This window comes from Camelus dromedarius, chromosome 14 (assembly GCF_036321535.1).
Source record: "Camelus dromedarius isolate mCamDro1 chromosome 14, mCamDro1.pat, whole genome shotgun sequence".
In the NCBI taxonomy this organism is placed as follows: Eukaryota; Metazoa; Chordata; class Mammalia; order Artiodactyla; family Camelidae; genus Camelus; species Camelus dromedarius.
The window spans coordinates 47426389-47443893 of NC_087449.1; the positions used below are offsets into that span (position 1 = coordinate 47426389).

Genomic DNA, 17505 nt, shown 5'->3' on the forward strand with positions numbered 1-17505 from the left:
AATAAAATGACCCATTTAAAATGTACTGTTCTTGGGGCTTTGACAAATGTGTTCATGCCGTATAACCAGCATCTCATTCAAGGTGCAGAGCACTTCCATCACCCCAGCTGGCTCCCCTGTACTCCTTCCCAGGCAGCCCCACCTGTACCCCTTAGCCCGGCGCTGCCAGCACTGCTGTGCTTTCTCTCACTGTAGGTTAGTCTTCTCCAGAGTTTCACATACACGGAATCATACAGTACACACTGTTTCATCACTCAGCAGCATGCTCTGATTGTCATTCACGTTGTTGTGTGTATCAAGAATTTGTCCTCCTCACTGGAGAGTTTTGAGCAAGGCATGACACCATCGCAGTGGCAGGGTTTGATGGGATGATTCCACACGGAAGCCTCTAATTCCCTGATAGATGCCAAGACAAACTCTCGAATTTCTGACTTATGTCCAAGGAAGCAGGAGGAGGGCAGTGAAGAAGCATGGGCAGCACAGAGCCATGAGAGTCTAAGCCTTGGGAATGAACCATTCACAGGATTCCTAGGAGCGGGGGAAGGTGTGGGAGCAATGGGAGGCGGGCAGTGACCCTTCGCTCCCCCAGCCTGTACAAGTGCAGGTGGGGGTTAGAGCAGATCCCAGGGCTGGAGAAACCTCACTGACTAACTGACTTCCAGTTACAGCCTGGATCATTACTCTCTTCCCGCTCTTGGGATCCCAGCACCCTCCCCTCATTCTATTTTGCAATAAACAGCTTTTGGTTCTGAATTATTCTGGGAATTTCTCCCTATTTCTACTGCCCTTATGTAAATAGCCTCCAAGCTTTGTCACTGAGATAGAATTGAATTTGGCCTGGGGGAAAGAAAACCCACAGTACTGTTTGTTGCTCCTTAGAAAACTTAAGTGACTCAGTCTGTAATAAACTATTTTAAATGGGATCTGGTGAAATACAGTAATTGGTTTCTGTAATAGCTCTTACCCTAGCAATATGGGTGGATATTCCTGGAGTTTGGTATGTGTCAGCATTTTCATTATAGTAAAAACTCAAATTTGCAGGATGTGAAGCTCCTTGGATCATTCCTTGGTCTGATACACATTTATGGAGACCCACCAGGCTGAATCTCTTCCGTTTGCACCTCCAGATCATCCCCCTACCCTTCTCCATCCTGTTCCTGGGTTAGGAGTACTTACTGTGAGACTGCGTCAGTACACTCCCTTGCCCTCTGGCTTCCAATCAGACTAGATCAATAGAAGCATCAGCAGTAGGTTGGAAGAGGGGAGGGAGGAGAATGAGTAGCTGGTTTTCATTCTTTGCTCACCCTGGCTGTAATCCCAAATGACTACAGATCTGGGTCCTTCATGGTGGCCCTTTCTTTGTAGTCCTTTCCTTCAAGGATAACCATTTCCTCTCCAAGCCTCTGAATAGTCACCAGCCCCTGTGTTAGCAGCCTCGGGATACTGCCCCATCTCTGGTGGTAAAGAGTCCACTCGTTCAACTGGAATTGTTCTCAAATATCTGTGCCGCCTGTTTTCTGCTGGAATCCTGACACACCCGCTTCGTATCAAGCAGTGTTGTTAGATGCTTGGTACAAAGATGAAGAATAAAAATGATGAAGGATAGAATAGCAGCTGCCACTTACCAAGAGCTTGCCACAGGCCAGAGACCGAGCCAACGTCTTTTTGGTGTATTATCTCATTCAATCCTCGCAACCCTTTGAGGGAGAGGTTGTCATTATCCTCATTTTACAGATAAACTCACAGAGAGCTTAGGTAATTTTCATGAGATAACACAGCCGATCCCTCTAGAGCCCGAGTGCCCCCACCACCAGGCTGCACTACCACCCTCTCTGAGGCCTTTATCCTAGGGAGACGCACACCTGGATAAATACATTACAATCTGAATAACACACTGTGGTATCACAGAGGGGAAAGGAAAATAATATTTATTGAACTAATACATATCAAATACTAGGTTCTTTGCTCGTGAGGCCTCACATTTACTCCCACAAACTCTCCAGGTTGGGGTTATCATTCTCTTCTTCAGAAAGATCAAGTAAGTGGTCCCAGGTCACACTGGTCATATGTGGTAGAGCCTGGATCTGAACCCACATCTGTGGGGCTTCAGGGCTGAGGAGAGTAGGAAAGACCCTCCTGGGGATGTGGTATTTGAGGGTGTCCCGAAGGCATCTCCAGTGACATGGCTGGTGCAGGAGAGAGGGCTACGCATGGGTGTATTCCAGGCAGAAAAGCGCAGGCATAGAAAAGGAGAAAGCTTGGAATGCTTCGATGGAAGTAAGATGTCCAGGCAGGGTGCGAGCAGAGGAGTGAGGAGTGACGGTGTCAAAGGGAGACATCAGGAGGTTTTGTACCTGATTCAGACGCAGGGAGGAGGAGCAGGAAGACACTGGCTGTCATCGAGCTGGGGGCTGTGGGGTAGAAGAGAGGAGGTGGAGGGGCTCCTGGGGTGCAGGGGAAGGAGCAGAGCAAGCAGGGGCTTTGGGGCTTAGCCCAAGTGTGGCAGAGGGGCCAGTGCTGAGCAGAGGCCTGTTCAGGCAAGGGACAGGGTGGAAAGTTTGGAAGGCCAGTCTTGTGTGGGCACTGGGGAGCCACAGAAGGTTCTTGAGCTCTGAGCAGCTCTAGGAGGAGCGATCTGATTGATCTGAAAGCTGGCTTGGGACAGCATCTGGTCAGGAGGCCGGGGCAGTGATTGGCGACAGTGGGGGATGTCCTGTGCCCCACCCACTGCACCGGGCTGGCTGGAACCCAGAGGAGGCTAATCTAAGGGAGGCAAGGAGAGCCCAGCAGGGACAGAGAGGCCTCCTGGGGAGGCAGCAGGTACAGGGTCAGGGACCAGAGGAGACCAAACGGGCTCTCACAGCTGTGAAGGGCTGCACTGCCCATAGCAACTGCCCAAGCCCTTTCTCCTGATTCCTTGGAGGCCCTGGGGAGCTTGCCCTGGGGTAGCAGAGCCTCTGCCCAGAAGTGGGGGCTGAGCCTCTGCTGGAGAGCTGGGGACTGGTCTTTTGAGGGGACGCCTGGATCTCCGCTGGGGGCGGGTATGTGGACATCCCTGGGGGTGGGTGGGCCTCCGCTGGGAGGGCTGGACTTCTCTCCTTGGTGGGGGGGGGGTGCTAGACATCAGCTGGAGGGGGATGGGCCTCCACTCTGGGCCCAAAGGTCCGCCCCCTCCTCTCAGCATCTCAGAGAAAGCCAGTGGTGGGAAGAGCCCCGGGAGGAGGCTCAAGCCCGCTCAGGCCCCAGGCTACCAGACACAGCTGGTGCAGCACAGCCATTCCTCCTGCCAAGCCTGGGCAGTGGGGGGCCCCCTGGGGGTGCCCCAGTCCCCACCAGCTGCAGTCCCTGACCCTGCTCGCTTCCTGCCCCCACAGGTTCACTGGAGCCAGCCTCCCGGCCCCTGTCATCAGCAGCAAGAACTGGCTGCGGCTGCATTTCACGTCAGATGGCAACCACCGGCAGCGTGGCTTCAGCGCCCAGTATCAAGGTAGGCAGGGCCCAGCTCCTGTGCCTCCTTGCGGGGGAGGGCAGAGATGACCCCCGGGGCCCAACCAGTCTCCACATTGGGTCCTGTGTGGCTTCAGAGAGTACCTGCGTCTGCTGTCCTGCTCTTATTTGCCGACCCCGAGTTCTGCACATCTGCCACTGTGGTCTGTTGCCCCAGGGAGTGACACTTCTCGAACTGTGTAGAATGGGGTGTCCCCAGCTGAGCCTCTTCAGGCCAGGCTTATCGTAATAGTTTATACTGAGTGTCTTCCGAGAGCGCTGTGCTGGGCACTCGGTCAGCATTGTCTCATTTAATCGTCATCATTACCCTGTGAAGTAAGTACTGTCACCATCCCCATTTGACAGACAAGGAAGCTGAGGCCCAGAGAAATTGAGCCAGTTTCTCAAGGCCATCTGAACTCCTGCCTTTTGAACCCAGAATCCTCCTTCTTAACCACCCAAGTTTAGCCCACCCTGGTAGAAAGTGGGAGAGTGCCCACATTTCAACTCTGATTCATTTCATGCAGAACACGGATGTGCGACAGACACAGGCAGACCAGCTTTAGGGAGCTCTCCAGCTTAGATGCTCGAATCTGTGAAGAGCTGTCTGGTGGCAAGAGATCAGACCGAGAATGGCAGGTGGAAACTGCATATAAGCAGATTTCTGCTCCGATCATGAAAAATTGCCTAACCCCAAAAAGCTGCCCATAAACAGGCATGGTTACCCATGGAGGAGGGAGCTCCTCAGGACTGCAGGAGACCCCTAAATCCAACGGATAGGTGGGGGTAGGCAACAAAACTCCTTTTCAACCTTGAGTTTGTTCAAAGGGCACAAAATTTATAAACACCAAGGGTCGGCTTCATAACTTGCTCATTAAGCCTTTAACTAACACCAGTTACAAACTGAGGTTGGTTCTAATTGATTCGACGGTGAACTTGTATTGCCTGCCTATTAAGTAGACGGCCCTGTATGAGGCCCTGGGGAGTAAAAAGAGGAGGGGGCTGTGTTGTGAGTGACAGAGTGGGGTAAACCGGCGTGCGCAGGACTCAGGCCAGACAGAAGAGTGAACTCTGATCACTGCCTCACCGCCAAAGGTGTGCGTGGGGCGGGGTGGGGCACTGGCTCCCAGCGGAGGAGATCTTGGCAGCTGGTCCCTCCGAGCCCCACCTCGGAGGCTCCAAGGCTCAGACTGGGGCAGCGCAGCACACAGCCCGCCCTGGAGGTGACACAGGCAGGGCGGGGGCCTCCACCGCGAGGCCCCCAGGGCCAGGCTTTCAGGAGGGAAACTGGGATAAAAGCAGCACTGGAAGCAGAAGCATTACTTTAAAAATCTGAATCTTTTATGAGTAGCCTCATTGCCTTGGCCTTAGGTAAGCAGGGCACCCTTGAAAAAATGTAAAAAATAAACAGGGAACCCACCCGGTCTGATGAATTTCACAAAGCCTCGCTCCAAAAACTTTCCTGGAGACATTTTTCTTCCTCTGACATTGGGCCTGAAGCACCTGTCTGGATCTTTCTGTCGTATTTTCCAAAATGGAAAAGCAGAGATACGTGTTATCATTTCATCTGATTAAATAGGTACTGAATGTTTCTAGTATTTCAGGCTCTTAAAGGCCCGTTTGTCGTGGTCACAAGTTAAGGTTTGCTGCCAGACAGCAGGCAGTGAGAGCCAGAGCCAGTGGTCTCTGGAAGGTCGGGGCACACATGCATTGCACACCTCCTGTGTGCCAGCCCTGTACGAGGTGCTGTCCACAAGTTCCCCATCTGATCCTCCCCGCAGCGCAGTGGCAAATGTGTTTTTAATTCCCCCTATTTCAGTTATGGAAGCTGAGGCTCAGAGATGTTGTGTAACTTCCCCAACACACACAGATCACACAGCCTATAAGTGGTGAAGCTGGAATTCATCCACAGGCCATGTGAATTTTTCTACAGTGTCACAGGGCCTTCTCATATGGTGCTCTGGGTGCCTAAGTTTTCCTATTTGATTGGTATCTTTTAAACTTTATTTTGTTAATCTCACCCCACCGTGGAAAAATACTTTCCATCACAACCCAGTACACACATCCATATCTGTAGAAGAAAGAGGAAAATGTCACACAGTGGTATTTACCCTTATGAAGTGTGATGCACCTGGAAAATTTCTTTTCCAGTTTTTAATGTTAGTTGCAACCTCTCGGTCAATTCCACAAGTCTGTAGCAGGGACCAGCCCACAGTCTGAAAACCTGTGTTAGTTATGAACTTTCTTATCCTCTCTCGGTCTCCTTCAACACAGCCCAGAGCAGGAATTGCACATTCGTGTGTGCCCAGTTTTAAGGAGGGCCCTGTGGGTTTCGAGAGCTGGACATTTATTACTTCATTCAGTCCTAACAGCAACCGTATGAAGCAGGTTGAACCATATGAGCCCAGTTTTACAGGTGAGGAATGGGAGCTGCAGAGAGGCAAAGCTGGCTCAAGGTCTCATGGGTAGAATGTTGGAGCCAGGCTTTGAACCCTAGTGGTGTTCATACAGATCTGGGATGCTAGTAGACTGAGCTGTGTGCTGGTTGTGTTAACACATGATTCTCCCCTGGGAACTTTCTTTTTCCATGTTTTCCAGACTGAGGGTACACACTGCAAGGGTCTACAGTAATCATTTGGAAACTCAATTGGTAACCTCCCCACCATTGACATTGTGGCCTGGATGACTCTCTGCCTGGGGAGGGGGGCTGTCCTGTGCATTGCAGGATGTTTAGCTGCATCCCTGGCCTCTACCTGCTGGATGCTTGATGCTAGATGCCAGTCACACCCCCCACAAATGCAGTCATGACAACCAAAAAGTCTACAAACTTTGCCAAAGGTCCCTTGAATACAAAACCACCCCCTATTGAAAATCTTTGCTCCAAAGGAATGAAGACTTTGGAACCACTAGAGACCCATCTAAGTCTTGCTGCTTGCAAATTCAGTCCAAAAGTGTAGCAGAGAGAGGTTCGAGCAGGAGACAGGAGCGTACCGCATGTCTCTAACTGGAGAAGGTTTTAGGGTGGGATTGAAAGAACCCACAGTGCAGGAGGAGGGGGCCGGGGAATCAGTAACCAGATCTTACTCTTCCCTCTCCCTCACATCTGCTATGCCTCCCTATCTGCCAACCCCACGGGAGACCAGGAACAAGGGAACAGAGGCCCTGCTCTGGCCTGCTCTGTGCCCTGGGAGGCTGACCCGGGCTCCCTTGTTCTCTAGCCATCCACGGAGGTCAGGCTCTGGGGGGACAGAGCAGGGCAGAGACGTTTGAAGAGTGGACCTGAGGGGTCATCAACACTGGATCAGTGTCACCCGTGCTCAGCTTTGCGACATTAGAGTCTCAAAGGATGTGTGGCACTTTCGAGCCAATAATTATCAACTCCTAATCGTATTGATGGGTGTTTTGTCCAGAGAAACAAACAAATAACCTACAACACAACCCATTTCATTCTTGTCTCAGTCCAATCAGAATTTAGGGCTGTTCATGGCCAGACACAATTTAAACTAATACCACGCAGTATCAAAGGATCTGAGTTCTAGTCTTGCTCTGCCCTGAGCTGGCTGTTGGAAGATGGGCAATTGCATTTCATTTGACAAGCATATTCCGTGGGACAATACCATGTGACAGCACAGAAAGATGAACACGGCTAGGCTGGCCTCTGCTCTCAAGGAGGACAGCTTAAAGGGAGGAAGAGGTGTGAATCTACAACCTCTCTGCCGCAGGAGGAGAGCTGTAGCTGAGGCCTGATGAATGGTTCCAGGACTAGAGATAAAGGGGGACCTAGTTTTGCTGGAGGCACTGAAGGAAAGCCAGAAAAAGGGTCAGTGACTTCAGTGTGGGTCTCAACAAGATGCCAGACAGACTATAAGAAGCAGCACTCCAGACAGAGTGAAGGCAAGAAGACATGCAAGTGCCAAGTCTAAGGAAACACAAATATCTGCGTAGCTTAGAGCACAGGTCGGCAGACTACAGCCTGCTCTGGTTCTGGACAAGGAGCCCTCTCAGAGTGTTCATTGCTTTCCTGCTTTTGTTTGTTTGTTTTTTAATCCTACAAGGAATGACAGTGAGAGGAGCCTTTCTTAAATACCCCCAGTGGTCGATGATCACAGAGGGTGAGGGGCTTCTCTGGCAGGGAGGCCGGCACCCCTCACTACCGCCGCCCTCTCGTCTACAGAAGGAATCATATTAACCCCACAGGGCTATTGGAAAGTAGAGGAGATCCTGGCATGTGGCTGGCACTCAGGAAATGGAAACTTGAAGCCTCATACCCCATCAGTCACCTCGACTCCCTGTTACATGGGAAACCCCTGTGCAATGAGAGCGAGCTGGTCCCCTTTGCTGCCACTCTGACCTGATGATCATCCTCTAGCGCCAGTCCCTCCCTTCAGCCAGCTCCTAGCCTGGCCCTGCTGTCCCCCTCACTGCCTCTCTTGTCAAGTCAATGCTGGTGACCAGGAGAGGGAAGACATTCCATCACGAAAGCCATTGACCCCTCTGCTTTCTAGAAGTCCTGTGCTGAGTCTCAGATGTCTGCCAAATAAACTTTTCCATTTGAGAACAATTTGTTTTTAGTGGGATGCTTAAGGCTTTTTATAGTAACAAGCTGAAGCTTCTGTTCTGCACGTGAACATACTGCATTCTTGTTTGTGACTGATCCACAGTCTTGGGCCAGGGCAGAAGTGCCTCAAGCATCCTGTGGTCCAGGCTCTGACTCTTTTGTCCTATTTTTGTTGGCCCACTGAGCCTCCAGACCCCTACCAGCTTCATTTCCAGGTTTGGGCCTCTGGGGGCCTCAGCACAAATCTCAGGAGCCCAGGGCCAGGTACCCACAAAGCTAAGCTTCTGAGTTCAGCCAAGAGTGAGTGTGAGCTGAAAAGTGAGCATGAGCACAGGGCGCGGCACCCCTCACCTCACCAGGCTTCTAGGATCACCCGTTCCTTTTGCCAGAAATGAATGCGAAGCACATACCCTCTAACCGTCGCTCATTCAGCCACTCAGTCAGCAAGCTGTTGCCAGGAACCTCCCATGCGCCCGGCTCTGTGTCAGTCACAGGATGCAGACATTGGAGCTCAGGGGGCGGATGGCTAGAACAAGCCATGGTGTGGCAGTGTGATGGGGGTTTCAGCAGAGGTCCCAAGGAAGCCTTGAGAGGGTGATGACTTCTCCCTGAGAAGCAGAGGTGGCCACAGAGTGGAGGTGACCTCAGAGTGAGACCTTGACCAGCAAGAGGTAGCCAAGCAGAGAAGAGGAGAAAGGATGTTCCAGGGAGGAAGAACAGCATTGCAAAGGCCACTGAAACCAATAACCGATGGCCAGAGTGATTCCCTTGGACATCCTTCTTCCTGTCGTTTTCTCCAGCTGACTTTTTTTTTTTAATTGAAGTATAATCAGTTACAATGTGTCAATTTCTGGCGTGCAGCATAATGTCCTAGTTACACATCTATATACATATATTCGTTTTCATATCCAGCTGACTTCTGGGAAGTCGTTTGTGAAGACGGCTGCACAGTCCATTAATAACAGCAAAGCACTATTCTAGGAATTAGAATGTGTCACCCCCAACACTGCCTCCCATCCGGCATGCCAAGGTCCTTCTCTACTTTAGGAATTCCAGTGGCACGAGTTTGGCTGTGGTTAACCCACAGCTGTACCAGCACCTTTCAGCAGAACCCTACTTACAACCTGAGTTGGGTTGATGATTTCTTTTCCCACCATATTTTTAAAAATCACCCAGTATGGTGCATAACTAGCTTCTGAGGAATTGGCAAAAATTTCTCCACTGTCCATTATCCTTCAATACCTGTTTTCTGAGCAATGGTCCTTGCCAGAACTCTGAGTGTTCTTTTAATTATTTCTGCACCAATTTTTTGCTCTTCATTTAGCTGGAGCAGTGAACCCAAGCCTGGGGTGCACCAAAGTAAAGCACACAGGTGATGCCTTTTTCAACAGCAGCTCTTGTAGTGTTCAGAGTGTCTGTGTCTATTTCTTTTCATTCTCTTCCACATCACTTGTCCCAGCAAGCTTCAGCACAGTTACTCCGTCTGAAGTTTTGCCAGATGTTTGTTTAGTTTTTCTTTTTTGTGGTCACTAATAATAACATTCTAACTGCTCGGTGATTTCTTAAATGCGTTTCTCAATTTGAATATTGTCACCTTTTTCTTGCAAGAATGTGGCATCACCATCAGTCACAATAACCTCTCCAACTTTTCCTAGGTCATAAAACAAAACACCTTCAAGATCGAGGGTTCAGCTCCCTTTTCCAAATCCTGAACCATCAGTAGCAGTGACTTCGCTGTGTTCTTTCCATGACACCAAAACCTGGAGCTTGGATTGCTATAACCCAAAAGCCAACTTTCATCCTATTTCCAAATGAGTGTACTGAGAGCATTTTCAGCAATTATAACCAAAGACTTTCACTGGGCATTGGCAATTTCAAGAGTGGGTACAAAGGACTGGATGCTGGAAACCAACAGTGTCCTAAAATTCCCACTTCTAAGCTTCTGTTGTGTAATTCAAGAAGGGAGAGGTGTAATCTCAGTCAGCTTTTGTGCCTTCAGTTTCCAAATCATCATTCAATATTTTCTTGCTCTGTATTGTAAGCCCTGTATTGAACCTTTGTGATTATATCAAAAACAATGTTGCTGGTTTCTCTGTCTCTCTTTGTAGAAATCGTGGCAAATTGAGCAATCTCTTCAGGGTCGATCACAGGTTTAGGCTGCTTCCTTAGTTCTGCCATTACAGCATCAACATGCAACATGACACCTTTCCTGATTTCCACCGGATTAACACCTTTGCTGATCTTCTTGAATCCTCCCATGGCAATCAAGCATGCCAGTGGTGGTGCCACCCCAGCCTCTTCATTTGTGTGTTGGCAGCATCCTGATCAAGTCTGGTGTGATAATTTCATATTTATCATTTAAGTCAGTTGACCTGGCAACGGATACCTCATCTTTTGTTACTTTGAAGGATCCCCAGCTCTGTTCTGTAATCACTGCCCTTCCCACTGTTCTTTTCCATAGTAAGGGCTTCCACATCTGCTGGAAAGTTTATATCTTAAGGCATTAGGTCTTAGGTATCCGCACGGAATTTTACATCTTTGGCATAAATCTCAGTGAGATGAGGAGCCAGCAGGCTAGACACTGGCTTTATCTAGCAAAGGACTGTGAGTCATGAAAGCATTTCTGCAGGGCTGGTGGCCAGGCGGCCAGGCAGGCTCTCAGTGACAAGGGAGGGGCAGGGTGCAGGACGCACACCCAAGTTTGCAAAGCAGAGATCAGATTTCGGTTTTTAAAAGATCACCATCTGCAACATTTTTTAAGGTGAGCCGGAGAGGGTAAATTGGTAAAGCAAAACCAAGCAAAAAAGGATGAGTTTAGGGCAGGAGTGGCTTAGAACATTGAAAGAAGGAAATACATTGGAGAAATTTGCGAAGGTTGAATGAACTGGATTTCGTGTAGATGCAGGTGTCAGGAGAGAGGAAGGCTGGTCCAGCCAGCAAAACAGCCAAGTCGTGGGGAAAGGTGAGTGATCAAACTGAGCGCAGGGGCTCACTGTTTCGGAAGGAAGTCTGAATCCTCTGGGATGAGAAGCTGTAGGCTCCATCCACTTCTTGATTCCCAGAGGCATGGAGACAGGTTAGGTTTCCCTCTCCTGTCTCTTCCACTAACAGATCCTTGTCTCCCACTAGCGTAGCCCGATAACTGATGCTGCTGACTAGAGAGGCATTTGTAGTGCCAGATTCTAGCTAAATGTGTACCATGTGTCCCGCTAACCTTTACAACAGTGGGGAAATGTCTTGTAATTAACCAGAATATAAAGGATGAATGGAGCAGCCTGGCAGTCTCCGATACTCATTATCATTCAGAGGAGATGAAAGCACCTATGAAGATTTCCATCAACCAGTTAAAGCCAGCACTCTTCTCTTGGGAGTCCTGACTTTGTTCACAAACAGTACAAATGCATGTTTAAGTGTGAGTTATATTTGTAAGTGAGTGTTTGTAGCCACGCATACACAGGGGCACAAATGTATTCTTGTGGGTGTGCGTGCTGCTTGTAGACATGGATTGCATGTCTGCGTGGATATGCAGTGTGCATATGTGCATCAAGGGTGTGCTTTCAAGTGTAGCCAGGACCAAGGAGCCAGCCCCCACCCCTTCCATTTTATCTCCACTGCATCCCAACTTACAGAATCCTTTATAGAGACCAGTGCTTCGGTGTCATATTACAGGTGCTACACTAGTGGGCGCTCCACGAATGAATGTACAAACAAGAACAAGTACACCCAGGAATTCTCCAGGCCCTTGGTGTTTTGCCCTTCCTTCGTGATTAGGTCTGCCAGTGGTGCACCATGGAGACCAAGAGGGAAAAATACCTTTGTTCTCTGACCTTCGCGCCCAGGTCTGCCCTGGTCGGGCCAGCTACTTCTTCCATGAGCTCATTTCAAGGCTGACTTCCCAGGGTCACTCATCACGCACTTGGTCAGACTGTTAAAGAGACAAATCAGCTGGGTATGATTCAGGACACGACTGCAGTCCCTGGGATTGCCCCCAACTGTGACCGCAGAGGTGGTGGAGGTGGTTTCTGGGTGCTAACACCCCTGGCGGTGTGGATCTTAACAAGTGCATACCCTCCCTGAGCTGGAATGCTTTCTTAAACCCATTCATCAGTTCTGGTGACAAAGTGGGCCAGCTGTAGGCGCCACCTCCCCAGAGCCTGGGCCCGGGCCAGCTGGGCCTCGACGTCTGTCTTTGAGAGATTGTGTTGTTGGTGTAAGGAGCCCTTGTTCACAGAGCTGCGGCCCCTGCGTTTCCCCAGCTAACAGGTAGGGCCCACAGACAACGCTAGTGACACAGCCCCGCAGACCCAGCTCAGAGGGGCAAACGGTCCCAAGGTTTGTGTGTGGGTTAAGGACCCCCTGCTGCTTTTCAGGTCTCTTCTCATCCAGTTCTTCCCGTCACCTTTACAAACCCCATCCTGTCGTGAGTAGCAGGACGCAAAAGAGGAAGAGCACAGGGAGTTCCTGTTGGGAGGCGTGGTGACGCCACCCCATGACTCTGAAGCACTGATCTGTTGGGTTAGACAGTCCTTCTGGGAGAGGACCGCGGCGAGAGGGTGGACACAGACATTGGAACAATTCCCTCTGGGGCCTGGAGAGGGTGGGGAGCCAGAGCCTCTTCGCCAAAGCAGCCTTGAGGAGAGAGGATGGGAGCTCCCTCTTAGCCACCCCAGCAGGTCCACCTGCATCTCAAAGTCCCCCTTCAGCAGCTACAAGGAAGCCCAAGCAGCGTTTGCCCCTGGGGACAGCACCCATGCGGCACTGGCTCCCTATATATCCCCTCTCCTCCAGTGGACACTGGAAGCCGCAGCAACGGGGTTGGGAAGACTCTCACTCGCCTCCTCCTCCTTTGCCGGATGCCCTGAGCCTTCTCTGCACACCTGCTCCCAGATGGGCGGTGCTGGGTCATAGAGACCCCCTCCCGCCACCCCTGCCCAGGACTGGGGCATCAGGGAGAAGAGCTTGCACGGTTCTCTCAGTGTGGGGACCTCTCCTATTCCCTTAGGGATGTTGAATCCGAGGAATCTTTTCCCCCGCCGCACTGTTATTAGCTAGGCTTGAATAATGCATGTTTCCCTACTAATACTCTCTGTTTGATAATGGGTCCCCGTTAGTGCTCATTGGAAATTTTCCTGCTGGATACACATGGAGAGTAATGCACGTTTATAGAAAGGATTTGAATGCACATTGGGAAGCGGTGACTTTGTGATAGTAACTGAATTTTATCAGGCGTTCAGCTGAGACAGCAGTTTGCTGGGGGACAAACCTGTGGGGAGTTTTTGATATAGACAGAGCAGGAATGTGCAGGGGGCCCAGGGGACTGCTGGATGGGCCCCTTTGCACCCCTGATCACTGTGGGCTTTAGTTTCAGGCTTGAGATGTTATCTCAAGGGCAGAGTGAATACCTGAATTTTCAGGGGCTGAGCGGGGATGGGGCAGATGCTGGAGAAGGGTGACCACGCCCTTGGGGTTACTTTGGGGACGGGTCACAAGAGAAGATGCTGAGGTTCAGCCAAGAGCACAGTTGCCTCCTGGCTGTGTGACCTGCAGTAAATCACTTAAACCACTGCGAACCCTAGTTCTATTATCTCTCGAGTAGGTATAGCAACTACTGCCAAAGTTGTTGAACATGTAAGGACCAAACAAAATGATTACTGAGGGCCCACTATGTGCCAGGCGCTATCCTAGGTGTTGAGGGCACAGTGATGAACAAAAACAGACAAGAATCCCTACCTTCAGGGGGCTTACATTGCAACACGGGGTGACAGAAATCCCTAAGAAAACAATACGTATGCTGGAAAGTTAGGGACAGGAGGCAAGGGGATAGGGAGAGCTGGGGCTGGAGGCATAGTTTCAAGTGCAGGAGTCCGAGGAGGCCTCCACAAGGAAGTGGGATTCACACAAAGGCTTCAAGGGAAAAAAAAAAAGGAGCGAGTCTTAATGCTGTCTGGGGAAGAACATTCCAGGGAACTGGCGGGGTGAGGCGAGAACCACACTGGTGTATTGTTGGAACATCGGAGGGGCCCCTGCGGCTGGAGAAAAGTGATTGAGGTCGAAGAGAGGGGCAAAGAGGGCACAGAGAGGGCAGATTGGTCCAGGCAGGCCATTTTAAAGATGTTAGCTTTCACTCTAGGAGAGCCGGGTTGCCCTCGAAGGGTTTTGAGCAGAGATGTAATTTGGTCTGACGTCTGTTCTAACAGAATCCCTCCGGCTCTCGTGTTGAGGAAATATTAGATGGGGGCAAGTGTGGAAGATGGAAGGCCATGGCCACAAGAGGGAATGTATAGGAGACTTGGGCCAGGGTGACAGATGTGGAAATTGCATTTGGGATATATTTGAAAGGGTTTGTGGATAGATCGTGTGTGGGTGTGAGAGAGAGAGAAGGGTCAGTGATGCTGATTTAAATAAAGAACTTGCTGAGGGCCTGACACATGGAAGTACTGGTCACAGTTGTTACACTGCTGGTACCAGTCTGAGTGAGGCTGAGTCATCCAGCACCGGGGCCTGGGACTGGACAGATAGACCAAGCCATCTAACCAGAGACAGGATGAAGCCCTTGGTGGCCAGCAGAATGCCTTGGGAAACAGGGATACTCAGACCCAAAGGAGGTTGATGGATTCCGAGGAATGGCCTTAGGAATTGTGGAGTTCTGGCTCTGCCGCCCTTTGTGGGCTATTTGGCTAAGTCCTAATAAGCTCTGGACTGTTGGGATCGAAACCCACTTCAGTCCATCAGGCACTACCAGAGCCAGGCACCCCAGGGACCTCCAGGACTCAGCTTCCGCTGCCCTCAGTAGGTTGGCTGGTGTAGGCTGGGCTGGGCTGGATTGATGGTCTCTGCTCATCCTCCTGGGACCAACCATGTCTCCTCCCAGCGATGGCAGAGATTCGAGTGGGCAAGCCTCATCCGGCAGGTACTTTTCAAGCCTTTGGCTATGTCAAGGCCTACAAAATTCTAATGCCCAAACCCAAAGTCAAGAGGAAATACACTCCACCTCTTTAATGGAAAGGACTACAAAGTCACTTTGCAGTGGGTGTGGATACAGGGACGGTGACAACTTGGGGCCAGAATCCAATTGAACACCCCTGGTCAAGGCTGGATCAGAAACTGGGCAGGACTGAATCTGCAGGGGAGCAGAACTGCAGAGGGTGGGCTCACTCCAAGTTTTGGGGGGGATGACCTTGGCTGCCTCCCCCGGAGGGCCAGCCTGGATAGCAGCTCCTACTCCATGTCTGAGACCCTGCTGCACTTGAACACTGCCCTCGATATATCCCTGCCCAGAGGAGCTTCGGGCTTTGACCCACCGCAGAAAGTCCCAAGCCAAGAGAGGGATCGAGCTAGAGGGGCCCAGCCCCAGCCCCAGACAACACTTCAAACCGCTTTTCCTCTCACTTTTCTAGTCAAGAAGCAAATCGAGTTGAAGTCTCGAGGCGTGAAGCTGATGCCCAGCAAAGATAACAGCCAGAAGACATCTGTGTGTAAGTGTCCGCCCTGCCGGGCCTCTCGCTTGAGGTCAGACCCGCCGGCGCTGTGACCGCGGGAAGCCGGATGCCGCTGCAATGACTCCCCCTCCGCCCGCCTGGGTCTGCGTCTGCGCGCGGGCACACTGTCCCAGTGACCAGCGAGCAGCCCCGGGGCCTCCCCTCTGCCGTCTCCTCGTCCTCCTCCCATCCCCCTCCTCTTCTTCCTTCTCCCTCACTTCCCATCCTAACTGCAGTCCAGGGAGTCATTACTGCTACATTTCTTTCTTTATTTTTCCTTTTGAATCACTTCCACCTGCTAAGACAGACCTTTTTCTGGCTCCTTGACAAGGGGTCAGTAAACTCCAGCTGGGATTTTGGAGGCTTCAGAGTCCCATTTCCAGCTCCCAAGGCAAGACTGGGAAGGGGAGAGAGGGGAATGCCTAGAACCCTCACCAGGGTCCCTGGCCCTGGCTGGGCAAAGAGTATGCTAGAGGGTGGGGTCCTGCTTCTTGAGCCGATGGGGCAGTGCTGGGGGGGTCTCCGCTTGGCCATGGGGAGGGTGATGTCTATGGGAACATGTTTCTGCTATTGGTGTTTGAAAGGTCAAAAGTGGAGGTGGTCCAGTGCTGGGAAATGGTCTGGAGTGTTGTCCCCAAAGCACCTGATCAAAGCCTGTGCTAATGGGCTTTTGAGCTAAGGCACAAGAGGGGTTTCCGAAAGGTTCTGAGCTACCCGGAAGATTCGACTTGAAAGCAGAGCAGATTTTTCCAAGAAACCTTCCTTTTTCATTCTGAAGGTGAGGGTAGGGAGCCTTCCTTGGTCCCCCAAGCACTGGGCCTTCTGGTCTACCTTCTCCTCCCTTTGTCCTCTGCTTCTCATGTCCTCTCTCTCTCTCTCCACTTGTCTTCCCTCTTTCCACTTTCCTCACCTTCCTCCTCTCTTCCTCTGTTTGCTCCTCCCTCCTTTTTCTCTGTCTCTGCTCCCTGCTGATCCTCTCCTTTCCTCTTCTCACCTCTGTGTGATCACTTCTCTTGAGGTGCTAGAAGTACTTGGGGAGAGGGGCAGAGAATGGCCATTGGTGGTTCCAGAGCTCCGTGCTGTGTGTGGCAGGAAGCAGGGGTGGGGAGAGGCAGTTTGGTCCTGATGAAACTGAGCCTGGATGTGGGGTTTCCTCTGGTCTTTCAAATCCTCCAATTGGAGATAGGCATCACTCCTTGCCTCTGGGGACCGTTGATTCTGGTCACCCCACCCCAGCGAGGCTGGATGGATGGCAGAGGGCAGCCAGGAGGCCCTGCTTCTGTGCTGGACCAGGGGCTAAGAGAAGGAGCTGAGGGTTAGATCAGGAGTCTGCGAGAAGGCTCGAAACATGGCCTGGGCCCACACAGGCCCTTTCTGTAGCCCCAGGAGGCCCGAGGAACTGAGGCAGGTACAGTTCAATTTTAGAGTTTGCCCTGAGGCCACAGGCAAACTTGAAGGAAATTGCTCTGATTTGGGATAGTGAGTTTTTATCCTAGTTGTATCCTTGGGTTACCCTGGGCACTAATGCCTTGGTTTCCACATCTGTAAAATGGGGATGCAAAATCTTACTGTCCCTTCCTCCCAAGGATGCTGTTGGATCTGAAATGGGCCTTCTTGACCCCAGACCTCAGAAGGTCCATGAACTCACTAAAAAATCATGTGACGTTGTCAGTGCATTTTAGGGGGAACAGGATCTATGGTCTTCATTAGTCCTCCCAGGTTCCCAAAACTCGCTCAGAAAGATGAAGGAAACCCACTTTCATTAAAAAAAAAATTCAAAAACTCTTTGAAAAAATATGTATCTGGTCTCATTTCTGAGATTCCCTCAGAGAAGCATGGGTGTGGGACTACAGCTGCCTTGGAGGCAGGTCACCAGCTGTCTGCAGGGCTCTGGCCCTTTGTGTCCTGCCCATACTCCCTGTGGACAGATATCCTGAGCTTCGGGGGACGAGTGAACCACACTTACTGCCTTCACCAGGTAGT

At 51.0% G+C, this 17505-nt stretch overlaps 1 protein-coding gene and 1 pseudogene across 1 annotated transcript in view; one reads left to right on the forward strand and one right to left on the reverse strand.

Annotated features, from left to right (window-relative positions):
- Positions 1-17505, forward strand: part of CSMD2 (CUB and Sushi multiple domains 2) — a 575319-nt gene that overhangs the window by 271601 nt on the left and 286213 nt on the right. Inside the window, exons 6-7 of the mRNA XM_064493786.1 lie at positions 3375-3487; positions 15442-15519. Coding sequence (XP_064349856.1) covers positions 3375-3487; positions 15442-15519 — 191 coding nt within the window. The remainder of the gene's footprint in view (positions 1-3374; positions 3488-15441; positions 15520-17505) is intronic.
- LOC116156959 (60 kDa heat shock protein, mitochondrial-like) lies at positions 9273-11916 on the reverse strand (annotated as a pseudogene).